General features: G+C 38.9%; 4 protein-coding genes across 4 annotated transcripts; 3 read left to right on the top strand and 1 right to left on the bottom strand.

The window, feature by feature from the left end:
* The first annotated feature begins 40 nt into the window (after nucleotides 1–40).
* On the top strand, nucleotides 41–2312 carry zp3f.2 (zona pellucida glycoprotein 3f, tandem duplicate 2). Its single transcript, XM_019079975.2, has 11 exons — nucleotides 41–200; nucleotides 454–635; nucleotides 710–813; nucleotides 904–995; nucleotides 1072–1252; nucleotides 1357–1462; nucleotides 1539–1627; nucleotides 1715–1806; nucleotides 1901–1997; nucleotides 2083–2123; nucleotides 2200–2312. The coding sequence occupies exons 1-9, from the start codon at nucleotides 125–127 to the stop codon at nucleotides 1963–1965; spliced, it is 987 nt and encodes a 328-aa protein (XP_018935520.1). The 5' UTR covers nucleotides 41–124; the 3' UTR covers nucleotides 1966–1997; nucleotides 2083–2123; nucleotides 2200–2312.
* A 608-nt stretch (nucleotides 2313–2920) lies between these two features.
* LOC109062907 (zona pellucida sperm-binding protein 3-like) lies at nucleotides 2921–5376 on the top strand. The gene is made up of 10 exons (XM_042777459.1): nucleotides 2921–3074; nucleotides 3205–3383; nucleotides 3793–3890; nucleotides 4015–4106; nucleotides 4178–4358; nucleotides 4482–4587; nucleotides 4686–4774; nucleotides 4840–4931; nucleotides 5107–5188; nucleotides 5280–5376. The coding sequence occupies exons 1-9, from the start codon at nucleotides 3014–3016 to the stop codon at nucleotides 5157–5159; spliced, it is 951 nt and encodes a 316-aa protein (XP_042633393.1). The 5' UTR covers nucleotides 2921–3013; the 3' UTR covers nucleotides 5160–5188; nucleotides 5280–5376.
* A 2537-nt stretch (nucleotides 5377–7913) lies between these two features.
* On the top strand, nucleotides 7914–11012 carry LOC109062908 (RING finger protein 212B). Its single transcript, XM_042777446.1, has 13 exons — nucleotides 7914–8182; nucleotides 8414–8536; nucleotides 8648–8696; nucleotides 9177–9255; nucleotides 9455–9561; nucleotides 9637–9697; nucleotides 9783–9811; nucleotides 9893–9936; nucleotides 10048–10072; nucleotides 10159–10207; nucleotides 10330–10390; nucleotides 10529–10559; nucleotides 10662–11012. The coding sequence occupies exons 2-13, from the start codon at nucleotides 8437–8439 to the stop codon at nucleotides 10735–10737; spliced, it is 711 nt and encodes a 236-aa protein (XP_042633380.1). The 5' UTR covers nucleotides 7914–8182; nucleotides 8414–8436; the 3' UTR covers nucleotides 10738–11012.
* Nucleotides 11013–11940: 928 nt separating this feature from the next.
* Nucleotides 11941–16874, bottom strand: LOC109062905 (zinc fingers and homeoboxes protein 1-like). The gene is made up of 2 exons (XM_019079974.2): nucleotides 16645–16874; nucleotides 11941–14755 (listed from the first exon to the last, which is right to left on the bottom strand). The coding sequence occupies exon 2, from the start codon at nucleotides 14724–14726 to the stop codon at nucleotides 12753–12755; it is 1974 nt and encodes a 657-aa protein (XP_018935519.1). The 5' UTR covers nucleotides 14727–14755; nucleotides 16645–16874; the 3' UTR covers nucleotides 11941–12752.
* Between the last annotated feature and the right edge of the window lie 715 nt (nucleotides 16875–17589).

Raw genomic sequence — 17589 nt, 5'->3', positions numbered from 1 at the left:
CACTTTTCATTTCCTCCCCAGTCAGGTGCCAGCTGTTATAAATGACTGATTAGACCAGGGAGCACATTTCAGCTGCTTACAGAGAGCATTTGGTTTGCGTCTCACTAGTCTGGACTATCTGATCATGAAGTACCTATGGCTAGGTTTTTTTGTTTTTGCAATTGCCACAACATTTGTTGTGTCTGAAGATAGTAATGGCGGTAATTTATTTTTTATGGCACAAGAAAAATATGATGCATTATAAGTTAGTTGTGTTATAGTAGTTGATCATTAGATGGTTGACTGAACACCATGTTTTAAAGACCAATAGAAACTTAGTTTATTGCTAATTATCTGCTTTGAAACCATGTTCTAAACACAGATACCAACTTAAGTTTGATTTTTGCAGAGTTGTTCAATTTTCTTCAACTTTCAGGCATGCAATGAGTAATCCCTCTCTCCTTTTTTCTATAGATATCCAAATCACATGTGAAGAGCGTTCTGTTCATATTAAGTGGAAAGTGGACAAACCCATGACTGAAAATCCTTCTCGTCTTTTCCTGGGTAGCTGCTTTCCTTCACACTTCTCAAATGAATCAGATGGAGCAGAAGCAGACTTTTACTATCCACTTAGTGCTTGTGACTTCAGACGAATGGTAAGTTTGATTTCACTAATCGCTGAATCCTGAAAATATGGTGATGATTTTTTTTTTTTTTCTATTCCAAACAGGCAACATGGAAATACTTGGTGTATGAGAACAAGTTAACCTACAGGCCATTGCCAAAGCCTTCCCCTCCTTCTTTCAGCTATCCAGTTAGATGTGTGTATGACAGGTAACCACAACTATACTACAGGTCTTCACCAGGACTCTCGATCCCAAAACATTGCCATTGATGATGTACAATAATTTCAATTGTTATCAGGCCGAAGGGTTGGACTCCTACCTTCCAGAGCTCTTCTACTGGCGTTATCCAAGGTCATGGAGAACTGGCCTTTCACATGGAAATTCTCAATTGTAAGTAGACAACTCTTGATCTGCTGATTCTAATGGTCTTGTTATAATAATAACTTGCATATCATAATCCCTCCAGATGATTTCAGTGGCCCTGCAGAATCCAATGTCTTTCCACTGGGATCTTTTGTTCCAGTCTGGGCTGGTGTTGACCAGCAAGCCCATCAGCCTCTGCTTCTGCTTCTAGAGGAATGTGTAGCCTCCACAACAGTCGAAATGTACCCAGATACTCTTACATACCCACTCATCAACAATAAAGGGTGTGTACATTTGGTATTAATTGAAATATCCTTTAGTGAGCACATTATTTTCTGCAATTTAGTGGCCATATTTCTCTAATTGACTTAATGTGAACCCATTGTAGGTGTCTTGTGGATAGTAAGAAAAGCTTTTCCAAGTTTTTACCAAGGTATCACTCCTCCTCAATCATGCTTAACCTTCAAGCTTTCAGATTCGCTGTGGGACAAGAGGTGAGGGACTCCCTTTATTGGAATACGACAAGTAATTAAACATCTGAACTTGCTCCTGCCTATTCTTTTCCTGCAGGTCTACATCCATTGCAAATTAATTGCATGGGACCCTGACCTCCTCAATGAAGAAAAGAAGGCCTGCAATTATAATAAAACCACAGGAGAGTAAGTGTAAATTTGAACTCCTTCATTATTAAATCAAATTTGGTTTGATTTATTGGAAAATATCCAATAATGCTGCTTCATTAACAGGTGGGAGCTTTTAGACGACCCATTCCAGAGTTCTCTTTGTCAGTGCTGTGAATCATCATGTCAAGGCCGTGGAAAGAGAGACACAGATTCTGGTAAATCAAAATTATAATGCCAAATAACTAATGTTAAATATGGCAAACACTGGAACATGGTTTTAAGTTAACACGCAATGTGTCTGGATTACAGCACCTCAAGGACTGGTACTAAAGTCTGTGCTGGGACCTTTGACGTTTACAGAAGATTCACTGTGATGTTACTTCGACATGTCATCCTTTAATCTTTTGTAATTATGTTCTTAGAATTATTTAATTTTGTCTAGTAGTATTATGTTATGCATATTACAGTGGTTTGTTTTTCCTCCTTTGTAGGCTGAGTGGCTGTCTATAGTGACGCAATGGATAACAGACAGGTCAGTGGAGTGATTTTCTCGTAATGACCATTGTGTACAGTGGAATAACCCCCCCCCCCCCTTTTTTTTTTTTTAGGTGCTGGATTCCTAATCGGCGTGATTTGAGTAGGAGTGGCCCAAGAAGTCATAAGATTTTTTCACTGCTCAATCTTTTATACATGTTGATTAAAAGACTGTGAAACATCCTATTATTTGAAACGTTCTTGCTGTGATGTCACATCGCACATTTGTCTTTAAGGATGGCTCATAAATTGCCTCAATATTTCAAGTTATATCATTAAATTGATTAATCCCAACTAAAGTAGCAGGTTATTGCATGCATTGTAGGAAACTTTAAGAGTACATTAAGATTCCTTGAGAAACTTGGAAATCTGGGGAGTCTGATTTGTAAAAAAGGAAAATGTAGTAATTGGTTGCTCCCTCAGGTAAAATGAAAACATACGGAAGTCACAATTTGCAGATATTCAGAGCCTGAGCTTGTAAAAACTACATTTTTATAAACTGCTGAAATGCTGACTGGGAGTGATTACTTCAAAAAGCAATAGTGTGTTAGAGTTGCTACTTATGTTTTGGCAAATGTTGCCAGAACTGTCAAAAAGCAAATTAATTCTAATTTAAAAATGCATGTTGCAAAAAATACCCTACCTGGTATTCAAATAGGTTCACAACCCAGCAGTATAAAACTAAATGTGTATTCAAAACAAAGTTCACATGAAAATGTTTTACCCGACACTAATTTAAATGTCACATTTTATATGATCAGTGTCGGACCATGAGCAGCAGATGTTCATTAAGCTCAATGCATTTCAGATGCGAATACTTTAATTAGGTTAGCTATCAATCAAAGTCCATAAGTATGTCCTTGAAGTAGGCAGCAGTGTGCCGTTAGAATGCCTTCCTTTTTGATGCTTGGTTTTTTAATTCTGGCTGGTTTCTTAGTGGCGCAAGCAGGTAATATGATATGAGGTTTGTACCAGATGGAGCATTTTAACACCAAGCCTGTAGCGGTCACATTGCACACTATTGCTGAGTTTTGTACACACTGATTCTGAAGTCTATCTTCAAACTCACCTCCCATCAGCAATCACAGTGGACTGCGGCAAAAACTCTGTCTCTGTGCGATGGGTTGATGCAGACTCTCAAGTGGATCCATCCCTGCTCCGCTTGGGTGATTGTCCTCCAACCCAGGTTTCAGTAAAATCTCAAGGCTCAGAGGCAGTGTTCTATGCTGAATTTTGGGCTTGTAATATTAGGAGGCTGGTGAGTTCAGTGAAGAATTTCCCTGTTATTCTTCATTAGTAAAGGGTAACTGATTTGCCCTCTGATTTACTTGTTTGGAAGTATGAACCACTGAGTTATTAGTCAATAGCTCTTTCGTATGAGGAGCAAAAAAAGTACTTAACAGTTCTTAAAAGGGAATTCTTTGGGCCATATTCAACTTGTGTTGTTGGAGACATTTGTACATGAAAAAAGAGACATGACTAGAAATGACTGAGATTGGTTTATCTGCTGAGAAAAATAACACTGCTTGTTCTTACTGGGTTCAGCAGTGGTCTAGATGACAAAGGGTTGTGGATATAGTTTAATGTATTCAAATGGCGACAGAGTATAGAAAAGTATTAAAGTAATTTATTCGGTAATCTATTCTTTAATCTCCTTACCTTCATAGGTGACAAACAATCAGATTATATTTGAGGCTGAGATCACTTCTCCCACATTGTCAAAAGCAACACCAATTTATTACCCTGTGGCTTGCGCATATGAAAGGTGACATCTTTGTTTATTAATATATTTGAAGACCCAAAAGGTCGTGCTCTATTTTAACAAGGCATATTGCTGCTTGAAGACCCTTTATGATTAACATAGATCAAAACTGCTGCCTTTCTTTCAGGCCTGAAGACTGGGTGCCTCCTTTGTATGACCCCCTGCTGTTTCATACACATGGCCAGGGAGATCTGGCCTTTCGTATATCACTCATGAAGGGTGTGTATACACTTGATGAGACGTTCTTGATGACTTGAATATAAAATGGTCTTATAACTTTCTCTTTGTAGATGACTTTAGTGGTGTGGCCACTACTACAACATTCTCACTAGGCTCAACAATCCCAATTGCTGCCTCAGTTGCCCAGCAGAACCATCAACCATTAATACTGCTGCTAGATGAATGTCTGGCATCCACAACACCAGAACTGGGTCCTGACTCTCATGTTTACCCAATCATTACCAATAATGGGTAAGTGTAAAAACAAGATGAGGTCTTTCTGGAGACTTTTTTTTTTTTTTCCACAGCAGTGGAGTGAGTAGCACAGTTCTTAGTCTTGCTACCCTTTAAAAAAAATTTTTTTTTCCCCCTTTAGTGTCTTGTAGACAGCAAAAATACAAACTCAAGGTTTCTGCCAAGAAAGCAGTTGTCAGAGATCAGGCTAAGTCTTCAAGCTTTCAAGTTTGCCATTGGAGAAGATGCAAGTTCTTTCTCTTTTTTTTTTTTTTTTTTTTTTTTTTTTTTTCTTTTTCTTTTCTTTCTTTATTTCATCTAACTAATTTTTTGCGTCATTCTCAGGTCTACCTGCACTGCAGGCTTGTGGCATGGGACCCAAGTGACCTGGATGGTGGCAAGAAAGCTTGTCAATATGACCGGATCAGCTCACGGTATGATAATTTAAAATTGAAAGCCTCTTGTAGAACTCATGAATAGGCTCTTTCTCTTTTTGCAGATGGGGACTGATTGATGATCCATCCCAGAGTTCTCTCTGCAGCTGTTGTGACACTAACTGTCAAGGAAGAAAGAAACGAGGAATAACAGCAGGTCACAGTTCACTGTATTTTTGCTTGCCAAACATTACTTATAGTGAAGTGAAGATTAAATATAAAATTAAATATAAAGTGAAGATTAAATATTTAGCCACTTTCACGAGTCTGAAAAGAATCAAGTAATGCGTTTTACTACTGGACATGAACTGACTTGATTGCATGATCTACAGATTCCTCCACTTTAAATTCGGTTATTGGACCTCTGGTTATTATTGAAAACTGAGGACTGGGTCATACCTTGGATTTGACAAGGTTTGCCATCTTATATTGCTGCTGTTGTTGTGTTGTGTTTTTTGTGTGTGTTGTTTCACTTGTGACATCCATTCTGTTGAATTACTTCCAGAGATTGCCTCCAAGACACATTTTGGACATCCTAAGGGTAGAGCTCCTGTTCCTGTTCAACTGCTGTTTCTTGAGAGTAATAAACCATTCTAAAAGCGGATGTTGTTTGTTATTACCTATATTAAAGGGGTCATATGATGTGATTTTCAGTTTTTCCTTTCTCTTTGGATTTTTACAAGCTCTTGGTGCATAAAGATTTTTTTAAAGTTGCAAAGACTAAAGTCTCAAATCCAAAGAGACATTCTTTATAAAAGTTAAGAGTCAACCCCCCCCCCCCCCCCCCCCCCCCCCCAAAAAAAAACCTGGCTCGTTCTAACATGCCCCAACATCTGTCACTATGTGGGAAGAGTTGCATAACGCTGACCAAATGTTCATGCAAAGAAAGGCATAACTTTTATTCTCTCTGTTGCCACCGCTGCCATGTTATGGAGTTTCTGTGTGTTTCTTTGTGAAGGCAAAACCACTTTTTTTGGCCTTCGAAAAGAGGACACAACTAGATATCAGTGGTTAAGTTGTATTTCAACACCATTACAGAACAGTCCAACCCAAATATTCAGATGTGTGCAGCACATTTTCTGGAGGATGAGGACTGTTTCCTGAACCAGTAGCCTACAATACGTCTATGGCACAACGGCTGTTTCTATAAAGTTGGGTGGTTCAAACTTTGCAAGGACATTCTGGCACTTCTGACTCACAGCCTGTAAGTACTTTTTTATATTTAAATTTGTCTGATTCAAACACGAGTTTTGAGCAGTAGAGTAGGCTGGTTGTTTGTTGTTTCTCAGATCACAAATGCAGACATGGTTTTATGTTTACGCAGCGCGATACGCAATGCATAAAAAGACAATATAAGACAACGGTCACACTACATTTTTTGTTCCATTGACTTCCATTCATATGCATACGAATGCGTCAGACCGGAATCGCAAGCCCATGCAAAAAGATTTCACATTTTTTGCTGCATTCCATAGTTCAAACTTGGTGAACTCTGGACTGCGAATTCGCATCACGTGACACCGCGTGACCAACAGCAGATCGATGCATCCCAGCATGACCTCCTATCTGAATTTAAAAGAATATAAATCTAAAACTGCAGTGCAGCAGGAAAGTGGAGTAGACTGTATGTTTTTACATTTTAGGTGTTTTATGTTGAATATAAGTTTTTAAAAAGACACTACAGAGCATGACGTCATATCACGACCGTTGCCGCGTCCGAATGAATTTCGCATGCCCATAGTGTAGTGTGACCTCGGCTTAAGTCATTATAATCGGTAATTAGGTCCCCACTGGATGCAACAAATGCCTCATTTGTAATGGGTTTTATTGGTTTGGTCTCATCTAGTGATGTCCGGATCGCGAACGAATCTTTATTTAACCAGATCTTCTTAGTGAACTGGTCAAACCAGTTCACCAAGTCGAACTGGATTCATTTGAAACGGTTCGTGTCTCCAGTACGCACTAATCCACAAATCGCATCTCCAGTATGCACTAATCCACTAAATTATTCTGTTTTGTATATGTGGTTTGCATTAATTCTGTTGATTATTTAAACCAATATCCCGAGTTATTCAGTTACTCCTAACAGTACATTGACTGAACTGCTAAATGAGAACCGATGATGGGATGTCTGCCCTCCCCCCAGCCTGGACACCTTCCATTTTGCATATCGGTCCAGCCGTTCGACCGATGATGCCATTGCCACTACCCTCCACTCAGCACTCACACATCTGGAAAAATGAACTCTGAACTCTGAACCCCAATTCCCCCCCCCCCCCCAGCTCACACTACACACTGGGACCTGCACCAGACACTTTGTGCAGCATTGGTCTGCTCACTACCTCTTTCAGCAGTTAACTGACCTCATTCAACTACCTCTTCTGTCAGTTTAAATAAAGAACTGTTCTCTGAGATTTTTGACACTTTAATCAGACTGAATAAGCTCTTTGCACTACAATCATTATATCTGCACTGTTTACTTCGCTGGTTTGCACTCTATCTGCCCTGTGCCTTGTGCTGCTTTACTTATCTTTCTTTTTACATGACCTATTTGTATAGTTGTACTTTATATTTTATCTGCATTTAATCTTCTACTGTTAGTGTTATCTGTATGGATCAAGGGTCTGAGAGTAACGCAATTTCAATTCTCTGTATGTATGTACTGTACACGTGGAAGAACTGACAATAAAGCAGACTTGACTTGACTTCCACTAGCAGAGCAGCTGAACTAGACTGCATAGTATGTTAAGGGGTGTAACATTTCCGTCACATGCTTGAGGCATCCGGCCAATCACAACGCACTGGATAGTTGGCCAATCAGAGCACACCTCGCTTTTTTAGAGCGATGAGCTTCAGAAAGGCGGGGCTTAGAGGAGAAACAATAATGTACATTATATGGAAAATAATGTGTTTTTTTTTTACCTTAAACCGCATAAACACATTGCATTACACCAAATATACAAAATAATGTTCTTTTTTTAGCAGCATCATATGACCCCTTTAAAGTTTGTGCTTCTGCTATTATGGATGGATAGGTGTATAAAATTATTATTATTATTATTATTAACCATCCTAGAACCATTTTGGTTTGTGTGAAATAATGCCTGGGACTGGGAGAGAAAAAAAATACCTGCTACTAAAAACATTCTGAAGTGATGCATCTTTTTTCCTTTAAACTTTTGGAAACAACTGAGCACACTTGATGGTGCTCCCGCAGTTGTGATGGACAAAAGCATAGAGTATGTGTTTGGCAAGTGATTTTGTGCCTTCACACTAATTGTAAAGACACTTTTAAAACCTGCCGAAGGGATAGCGCGAAAACCGTTCTCCTCAGGAATCCGCTAACGGTTTATGGCGCCATCGACTGGTGGATTAGTTGAGCAACGGCTGCGCTCAATCCAGGCGAAGGTGAGAGACATTTGCTACGTTACTCTTAACAGCTGCAGGTAAATTATTCAGATAAACATACCATTTGTAAAAGTAAATTGTTTATAGGCCTACTATGACAAACAAGTATTTTACCGCAGTCCTCAATTTGCTAGCATTGCAAGATTAGCAAGAAACGTGTTATTGCAGCATAACGTGTACATCTCTTATGTTAATGTTTTTTTTGTTGTTGTTGTTGTTTTTGTTTTTTAGGTGGCATCTTTCACAGAAGTGAAATGAACTGGTTTCACTGTAACAACTGTTATGTGAGAGAGGGGAAAAAATTCGTAGTGTCCAGTTGTGGCCATATATTTTGTGAGAACTGCATAAATACAAGTCAGTACACAACACGCTCATTTAGAGATTTTGCTATTTTTAATGGTTTTTATTGTATTTTTTTTCTTCTCGAGACTAGTGTGAATCACTAAGTGTAATCTCCTCCTAAAGGTCAGTGCGGAATTTGTCATGGCAACTGCAATTACCTTCACATATCTGATCAGGCAAGTCCAACCCGCACTGAGAAACCAGATCTCAGCAACATTCACACATTGTTTTTTAGAAGGCTTTGCTCCACAGGGGGTCTGACCCACCTTGAAAACTATGCTCCTACCGACCCCCCAACTTTCCAGCCTTACCCTGAGGGTCCCGTTGCACAAGTCAAATCAAGTCAAGCCAAGAATTTTGAGAACGAGTTCAGTTAATGTGTGTTGTATGATCAACAGTTGACAACTAGTTAATAATAATCTGTAATTAAAAAAATTGCAGAAAATAGCAGTAATGTTCAGATTTTTCCGAAATCCTGAGTGCAATACTAATATTTATTTATTTTATATTTAATATTATTTGTCACTATGGTTACATGCATTATTATTGATTAGAAAAAAGGATTAACTTTGGTTACCTATACCAACCTCACCTATGCCTATAACAAAATTTAAACAACCATACGTTTCCTAACATGTGCCTTTCATTTTTTTGAAATGAAGCCACAGGAAAAGATGTTTTTCAAAGATCCAGTGAAACTCGTTCAGTCTCGACTGGAACATATTGCACAGGTCATTTTCTGCTTATCAAATAAATTTAATTTGTCCCTAGTCATTTATAATTAACTGCATTTGAATAGGCAAAATAATAATAATAATAAAAACATTGGATGTGAACTTTGTTACATGAAATCATCATGTCGGAGCGACATCAAGCTTTAAGCAAACACAATTCTGCTATTTATAACTTAAGGAGATGTGTTTGTTTCAGATCGCTATTTTTCAGAAAAGGCAGAAGGAGCGAGTTATTGCATTCTTAAGAAGCAGGTCTGTGGAACTGGAACGAAAGGTGAAAGAAGTCCGTGATCAGTGCTACAGGTGGTCATTTGTGGCTTAGATCCAAGTTATATATTCAGTGGCACTTGACTGTTTAGTTACTTGTGTTTTATTTAAGCAAGTGTGTGAGCTGAAACAAGAGAACGAAGAACTAAAGAAACCACTTTCTCAGAGGAGGGTGAGAGTTTCTTATTACATGTCTCATGCTTCCCTTCTAACTTCCGTTCTTTTTGGATGTTACAGTTTTTCTTCCCTCCACACAGACATCTCCTGGGAGGTTTCCAATTAATGGGTAAATACAGATAATTGTCTTTATGTGCATAAATATGACATAATATAATATACATTTAAAATATATTCTCTCCATATATAGAGGAACTCCAAGGATGATTCTTCCTGTGGCTGTCACATCACCAGGTAGCAAGTTTTATAGCATAAGACAGAACCTTCATCTCCTAGATTGAAACACTGTAAAGCTTTAAATATATTGTTCTTATCACATTTAATTTTCAAATTGCATTTCTACAGTCACACCTCGCTCAAGAGCTGTCAGGTAGCTTGCATTTTATTATGTCATTTATTTTTATATAGTACACTTACTTTCCTCCAAATAATACAATTCAATTCTTATTGTGCAAGTTCGGGTGACACTTTGGAGAGGTTTAGACATTCCAGACACGGCATGACAGTGAGTTAGCTTCTCTGTTACATTCTAGTATATAGTTTGTTTAATTTAATATAGTCAGTTTGTAAGTCATATGGAAATAAGCAATCCTCATGTGACTGTGTTTTACGTCTAATCTGTTCTAGACACCTCCAGGGTCATCCATCTCTATGTCTAGCATGAGTTCAGTACACGAACAAAGTTTCAGTAAGTGATGTAATACTGGCATTGTTAATCATATCTCTCAGATATCATTATTTGAGTGCATAAAGTAATGATTGTTTCAAGGTGGACACTCTACTGTTCAGACTCATTGTATGCTTATGTTCTCTTTTTATCTTAAAGGGACACCCAGCTCAGTTAACACTCCGACAAGGTAACGTTTTATGCATTTACCAAGACTAAACATTTGTTAATGCCCCAAATTGAAAGTTTTTACACTAAGCAATTGCACTGTCCATCTTCTCATAATTTATAGGTCCCAACATACAACCCCAAACAGCTTTCAGTTCCAGCTTCTGGCTAGGCCTCCAATCCAGTCCCCAAGGCAATAATCATTTGTAGCTAATTCAGATCATTAGAAAACCACTTCATCAATATTGCACCCACATCACTCAAAAGATGAGTGATCTACTTAATCCATCCTTTATATCAATAGATAAAATTATATTGACATGAATTTATTTGAAAAATACAGTTTTTAGTTTGATTAAAGGTGGCGCAAATAAAGGCTATATGAGCCAAAAAAAACCCTAACATTATATATCTGTTATACTGAAGAGACCATTTTGATGAAGATTGGGTTTTTTGTTGTTATTTATTTTTTTACAAAAATTTTGAGGTGTTCAGCTTTTATTTTGTTTTTATAAAATAAACGTGTTTGCTCTTCTCACAAATCAACTCCTTCTTGTTTTTCACAGGCATGTCTCTTTGACTAGTGTATCTTTGAGCCTATATTCAGTACAAGTAAAATACTTAAGAACTGTTAAAATCAGATACTTTTAAGACTTTTACTCAAGTTGTTTTGAAATTGGAGACATATAACTTGTAGTGGGGTAATTTAACTGCAAGGTACTTGTACTTTTATTCAAGAATGGTTTTCAGGTACCCTTTAAACCTCTGCAAATAAAATAGAAAACCATTAAATGCGATAATCCAAAATATTTTAACATAGCAAAACTTTTGTTAGCTGCGCTCAGTTACAACAAAAAAGGATGTCAGAAATAAATCAGTCTAACAAGTTGCATTTTTTTCCCAGTTTATTAAATCAGAAAAAGGTAAACAAATTAAATCCACATTACGGGATGAGTAAGAAGAACATCTCAAACTCTTCAGCATCCATTTATTGTAATAATTAATATAATTAACAGCTGTATTGTGGTCCTTTTTTATAGGTGGAATTTGATCACAAAACAAAGATGTAATTTATAGTTTAGCATACCAAAAGAACTGGGCTGTGTTTCTCAAAAGTATTTTGAAGTCGATCGTATTGACTTTTGGTGATGATGCTTTTAGGAAACACAGCTATGAACTGTCAGCACACCCAACCAACACCACCGTGTGAAATACTGATGAATTTAAACCTTATGTTAATGCTAAATATCGTTCAACTCTAAATGATGTGAATGATTTGCAAAAAAAAGCCTTTTGATGCCCCATTTGACTAATGCCAATATGGTACATTTACCATTTTTGGTAAATAAACCCCAAGACACGTTTAATGTCAAGGGGTGAACTGAACAGAATGCAACATTGAGTTGAAATTAATCTGTCATGTTTTATTTCAATGCAACAGTTTCGCCTCCCTGAAAAACAAATTTACAGACAATAAGGCACACGATTTTACAAAAACTATGGCTTTTGTTGCCTTTTTACTGCAGTGGAGTAGGGATGTTTTCAAATGAAATGTTTATTCACAATGAAATGAGATTAGAGAGATGGATCCATAAACCTAAGTGCGGAATGTTAAAGAAAGAAACATAATTGGGGGGAAAATATATATATACATATATACTGGAAAAACTTAAGGTTAATTGTTTGCAAGGGAATCAATATAGAGTGCCATATGGATCTTCTATGAGTTAAACTAAAAATTGACAAAAACATACTCTTGCATTGCTAAAGTTACTGGTCCAAATAACTAAACTACAGTACCTAATAGATAACCAAGCCAAGGTTTCTGGAAAAATAAAAAGTTTGAGTATCATATCAGTTCTAAGAAGCAGCAATTAAGGCTCTAAAGGATTACTAGCACAAATACCAAAAAACACAAACATGGGAAACTGGAGGAACAGCCAGTGTACAGATGACTCCCAGAGTATCACAGGAAAATTACTTAGTATTTGGTTAAAACCAAAATACATTTTACATTTCAATACTGCCAGTCGTATAACAAATGATGTTGTGGGTGTTAAAAAAAAACCTTCACATTGTTATTGTTTTTTTTTACATAATAGAGGGCATTGCATTAAGTGATTTTACACTGTGCCTTCAAAGGGGTTTTGCCTGACTACAGGACTCACAGCAGATTAACAGACATAAGCACAAAAAGTTTTCTTTCTTATATTAATTAATCAATAACAGTGATCTCTGTGTCCAGTGTTGTACTGTCTTTAGATGCAAACCAGTCTCTGACCTGTTGATAACTCATTTTTGACTTCCGGCAGAGATTGTCAAGGTCTTTCTCCTGGAGTGGTCCCATCTGTCGATAATACTGCTCCAAGGGACTGAGGTCTACAGAATCCATTGCAGACTTCTGTGTTTTTGGTGTGCTGATCCCTTGTGACTTACGTTTCCTGTTGCCTTCACTTCCTGGGGTTCCAGTGGCATCAGCAGCAGCCCCTCCACTTTGTAACAATGCTATCTCAGCAAGCACTTGGTCACGTACATCAGCATGCACCCAGCGTACATGGCCATTTTTTACTGCATAACGTGTGTCCCCAAACCACTGGATAACATCAGCACGAGGCAAAGATGTTTGTTCAACTATCTGTGTGTATACGTCACTTTTTGGCCATGGGCAGCGCTGGAAGTATTCCTTTAGGACAGCCAGTTGCTCCTTTGTTTTTCTTGGTCGTCCAGCTGCTGTTAATACTGAAGAAGGTGAAGTGTTGTCCGAGGGGTTAAGGGAGTTGTTCAAAGCATTTGCTTTGACAAAGCGTGCAGATTTTGACGACCTGCCTGAGTGTTTTTTAGATGGGGTGATTGATGGAGAAGAAGAGGAGGAAGTGGGTGCAGCTGGCTCTGGAGGTGTCAAACAACATCTCTCACTTTCCTGTTCGCTTCCAGCTTCGTTATTCTGAATCTCACTTTCTTCTGAACATTTCTCCTCGTCCACAACTAATGCTCCGTCTTCAAATGCCTCAAGTGTGTTCGAGAGGAAAAGCTGGAAAAACTGAGAGTTCTTTGGCCAATTCCTTCGTGATCCTTTCATGCGAAACTTTTCCTTGCCTTCGTCATCAGCTTGCTCTGTAGTTTGCTTTTTAGTGGTGAGAGGAAGAGGCTGAACCTCCTGAGACTGAGATGATAGACTGCAGTTGGGTACATTTTTTTCTCCTTGAGTAGCAGAGAAGGATGTCGACAACCCCCGACCATTTCGCAGCTGGTAGCGACTGTCACTAAACCATTTTCGAATATCATTACGAGTAAGGCCCGTCTCCTCTTGTAGGCGCTGGAGCTCTGTCTCATCAGGCCAATTCTCCTGTAGAAAACTCTTACGCAAAGCAGCTAACTGGGCTTTGGACTTTTTGTAGCGCCCATGACGTGGCTGCACAGATCCAACAGGAGACTCTGTAGAAGTAGGTGGAGTGGCCGCTTGAGGTTTTTCTGGAATTTCTACTGGCTGTCGGTAGTAGTATGAATCCTGGGGAGGTGGGAGAGATGAACGGAAACGTGAGGGAGCAGGAAAGAGCTTTGCTGGTTCTGTGCTTTCAGTTTTATGTCTTTTACGAGGCACTTGTGGACTTTGCACTAGATCTTCTACATGATCTTCTGTTTCTTTTAAATCCTCAGTACCATTTTTCCTCTTTCTACTGCTCTCTTTGTGTTCAGTCTCACTCATCTGCTCTGGTCTTGCCAGCTTGAGCCGCGTCTCTTCAATGTCCTCCGAGGCCCAGCTAATTCCATACTTGATGCGTTGCACCATGAACCACACTTTGACTTTATCTAGGGGAAGAGCGCAGACACGGGCAAGGGTGGTGACTTCTTGAGATGTTGGATAGGGGAAGATATTGAAGGCCTGAACAAGTTCAGGGATACCGTCCAGCTCGCGTGTTTGATCGGACTGGGTCCACACTAGCTTCAGTCCTTCAGATACCAAAGGAAGACATACTACAGAGTTATTATTAGTGCTGAAGCTTACTGCAGAACCACCATTGCTCTCTCTTGGTCTGCGATTAGAGGGGCTTGCATGTTGCTTTCCATCATAATTGTGGTAGTGTGGTGATTTTTGCTGCTGTGCACTGGTGAGGCTTCCGTCTTGTCTTTTTGCAGCCACCCCTTTTGAAGAGATAACTTTCAAGTCATGGTCACTGTGCGTCGCCATCAGAGATATTATTCCGCTATTGCCACAGACTGTAAAAATAACAAAAAAAAATTCAGTTAACTGAGAATTAATACCGCTTGGTAGTGCATGTGCAATACCCATAATGCAGTTTTTTTGCCTTTAAACCAGTTAATTTTGGTAACAATTAAAATCTTTGTTTGTAAGCCAGATTTTGTGAGGGTGAAAAGGTTGGAATGCTGGGGGGTGGTGGGCTGTTGCTGGCTGATGGGTGCTAGGATGGTGCTGTGGGGAGGGGGTAAATGGGTGGGGTTCTGGTCATTCTTAGGTTGGACAAATCTACAATAGAATTCGTTGTGAACTTAACCTTAGGAAATCTGACATTATCGTTGCCTACCAGAGGCTCAAGCTGACTTACTTGAGAGACTTTTGAGAAACGCTGTTCATCAAACTCTCTAAATGACATTAAAGTGGGACTTTACGGTCAACTCTACAGTCCAGCCAATGACTTTCCTCTCTAAAGTTAAAAGAAGGACAGATGTCACCCCCTTCCCCCTGCCGTTCTTTTCCACACATTAGCCTTTTATTAAAGCCCGTCGTATACTCTACCCCAGTGCACACCCAACCCCCACTATGGCGGACTTGGGCAAAAGAGAGATGGGGGCCCTGCCCTTCACAGCTCCCTTGCCCCTTTCCAGTGCTTGTAATGGTCCACTTCCCTCGTTTGCCTAACCTCGTAGATCCATACAGAAGTTCGTTTAACCTTCCAACAGATGGCCAAGAGATAGTAAGAGTCTGTCTCGGTTAAATAAAGGTAACAAAAGTTGGTGCAATTTGTCAAGCTGCTTTGTTTCCCAGTTTTGCAGTTTGCCTACCCAACACAGCACCGTCTACAGAGCAGATGAAGTTTGTCCTGGATAGAACATCTTAACTACTTATGGTCACCAATTTGTAAATCAGCAACACAGTACCTTGAGTTTTAGCTCCATGCGGCATCCTATGACTTTAATGAGGCCAAAACAAAGCTGAACTGTGAACCACAGAAACAAACTTTGCCAGTAGTCTACGTGACCACGGTCTTAGGCAACTCTGCTTGAAAAAGCTTTGCCAAATTTAGGCAATTTACCACTACACGCAATGGGCAGGCAAGTCATCTACAAAACAAGCTGGAGGTGAACTTGACAGGATAAATTCCCGACTGCCTGTGGTGACCTCATTTATCAGATGATGACTTGGAATGACTCGACTAAGCGTAAAGTCCCTTGAAATCAGTGTAGCTTTTGTTTAACAGGGTTACCATTTCTACATTAGTGTCCAATTTACAAATATAATATATCCACAAGTTAATACATATATATATATATATAGAGAGAGAGAGAGAGAAAGTATTTATTATTTATTTTAATATAATTTCTGACATCATTCGTATACACTATGTGAAACAGACATTCAATGCGGTTTACACTAAATAAACTCGGTTAGTCTTGTTGGAAATTGCGTCAGTAGTCGATGTTTGTCCATGCCCTCTATTATAATCAGCTTATGTGGGGAACTTTTGACGCAAGTCGTAGGATGTGAGATGAGATCACGAGAGAATGTATTCATCCAACAAACAAGCAGGTGTAATGGCCATCATAAACCGAACGATTCAGTAATAAACAAGGGTTTATGCCGTAACAGTTCTTGTACACCAGCCCTTTTGTGGCGCAGGATCCGCTCACGCTTCAGTAAACGCACATAAACAAACTCCCGTTGTCCCACATTCCCCGTTGGACCTTGGGCGAAACAGATCCTTCAAATAATGTGAACACGACGCGACGTAAAACAAAATCGCCTGACTCCTCGCGTGGCTTTAGAGGCGCAATAACAAGCTTCGAGAGCCTAAATTCCGTCTCGACTCTGCTTTAAAAACTTTACAAATGTAAGCTGTATAGTGGTTCGCGTGAAAAAAACAACTCACCGCTTGATTTTCTCTCAAGACTGTATGCAGATACGCCACTCCAGTTGGTTTGTATTGTCCGATGTCGCTTTTGTTCTGGAAATGTTTTTCGCCTGTCCGGTCAGACCGAGGCTAGACGGAGAGGATCAGGAAACTCTCGGACCAGCCCCCTCTTTCTCATGCAATGACGGAGCCGTGGCCGTGCAGGTCCAATCCGGGAAGGAGAGAGATGGGAGGAGGAGCACAGCTGAAACTTGGCCCCGTGAATGCACTTCCCATATGGGATGTGATTACCATGTGAATTGTGCCACATGAGAAGTTTTAGGAGTCTACACATAAGGATGCATATCAATATTATTTGATCAGACATGTCAAAGGTAACTTTATTATGAATGTTTGAGTTTAGGAAACAGCAGTTCATTGAATCTACAAATTAATAAAACAACTCCTTCAGGGTGATACAAAAGTCATTCATTATGCTTTGTATAAGGGTCCTGATAATCCTATCAGGGTTTAGTTTGACTGTATATTATCCTGCATAATACATGGCTATCCAACAATTTAATTAATATAAATTCATTATTGATTTGTAATTAATAATTTTTAATGTGAGAAGAAATAATGTCCAGGAAAACTGGACATTGTGTGTTTGTTTTGTGCTAATGATAGACTGCGTCATTATCCAACTTATTAATATTGACTTGAGTGAATGTACTTTAAATAGAGTAGGCTACTTGAAGAGACTGCAGATACAAAACATGAGAACAACTGTAAGTTTTACTAGATGAGTGGACAATTATGAAGTGTTTCATGGGGGTTTGACTAATCAGAATCAAGTATTCAAGAGTGACATATCAGTCTATCAAAAATACAACACAAAAGACTTGTAAAATGTCAGTATTTATTGCAATACTCAATTGGTAAGTATACATTAATCTAGAGCAGGGTTAATGATTCCCTTTCAAG

Source organism: Cyprinus carpio, chromosome A2 (assembly GCF_018340385.1).
Source record: "Cyprinus carpio isolate SPL01 chromosome A2, ASM1834038v1, whole genome shotgun sequence".
NCBI lineage: Eukaryota > Metazoa > Chordata > Actinopteri > Cypriniformes > Cyprinidae > Cyprinus > Cyprinus carpio.
Note: the sequence above shows the minus strand (reverse complement) of the source record. Positions and strands in the feature narration are given on the sequence as shown.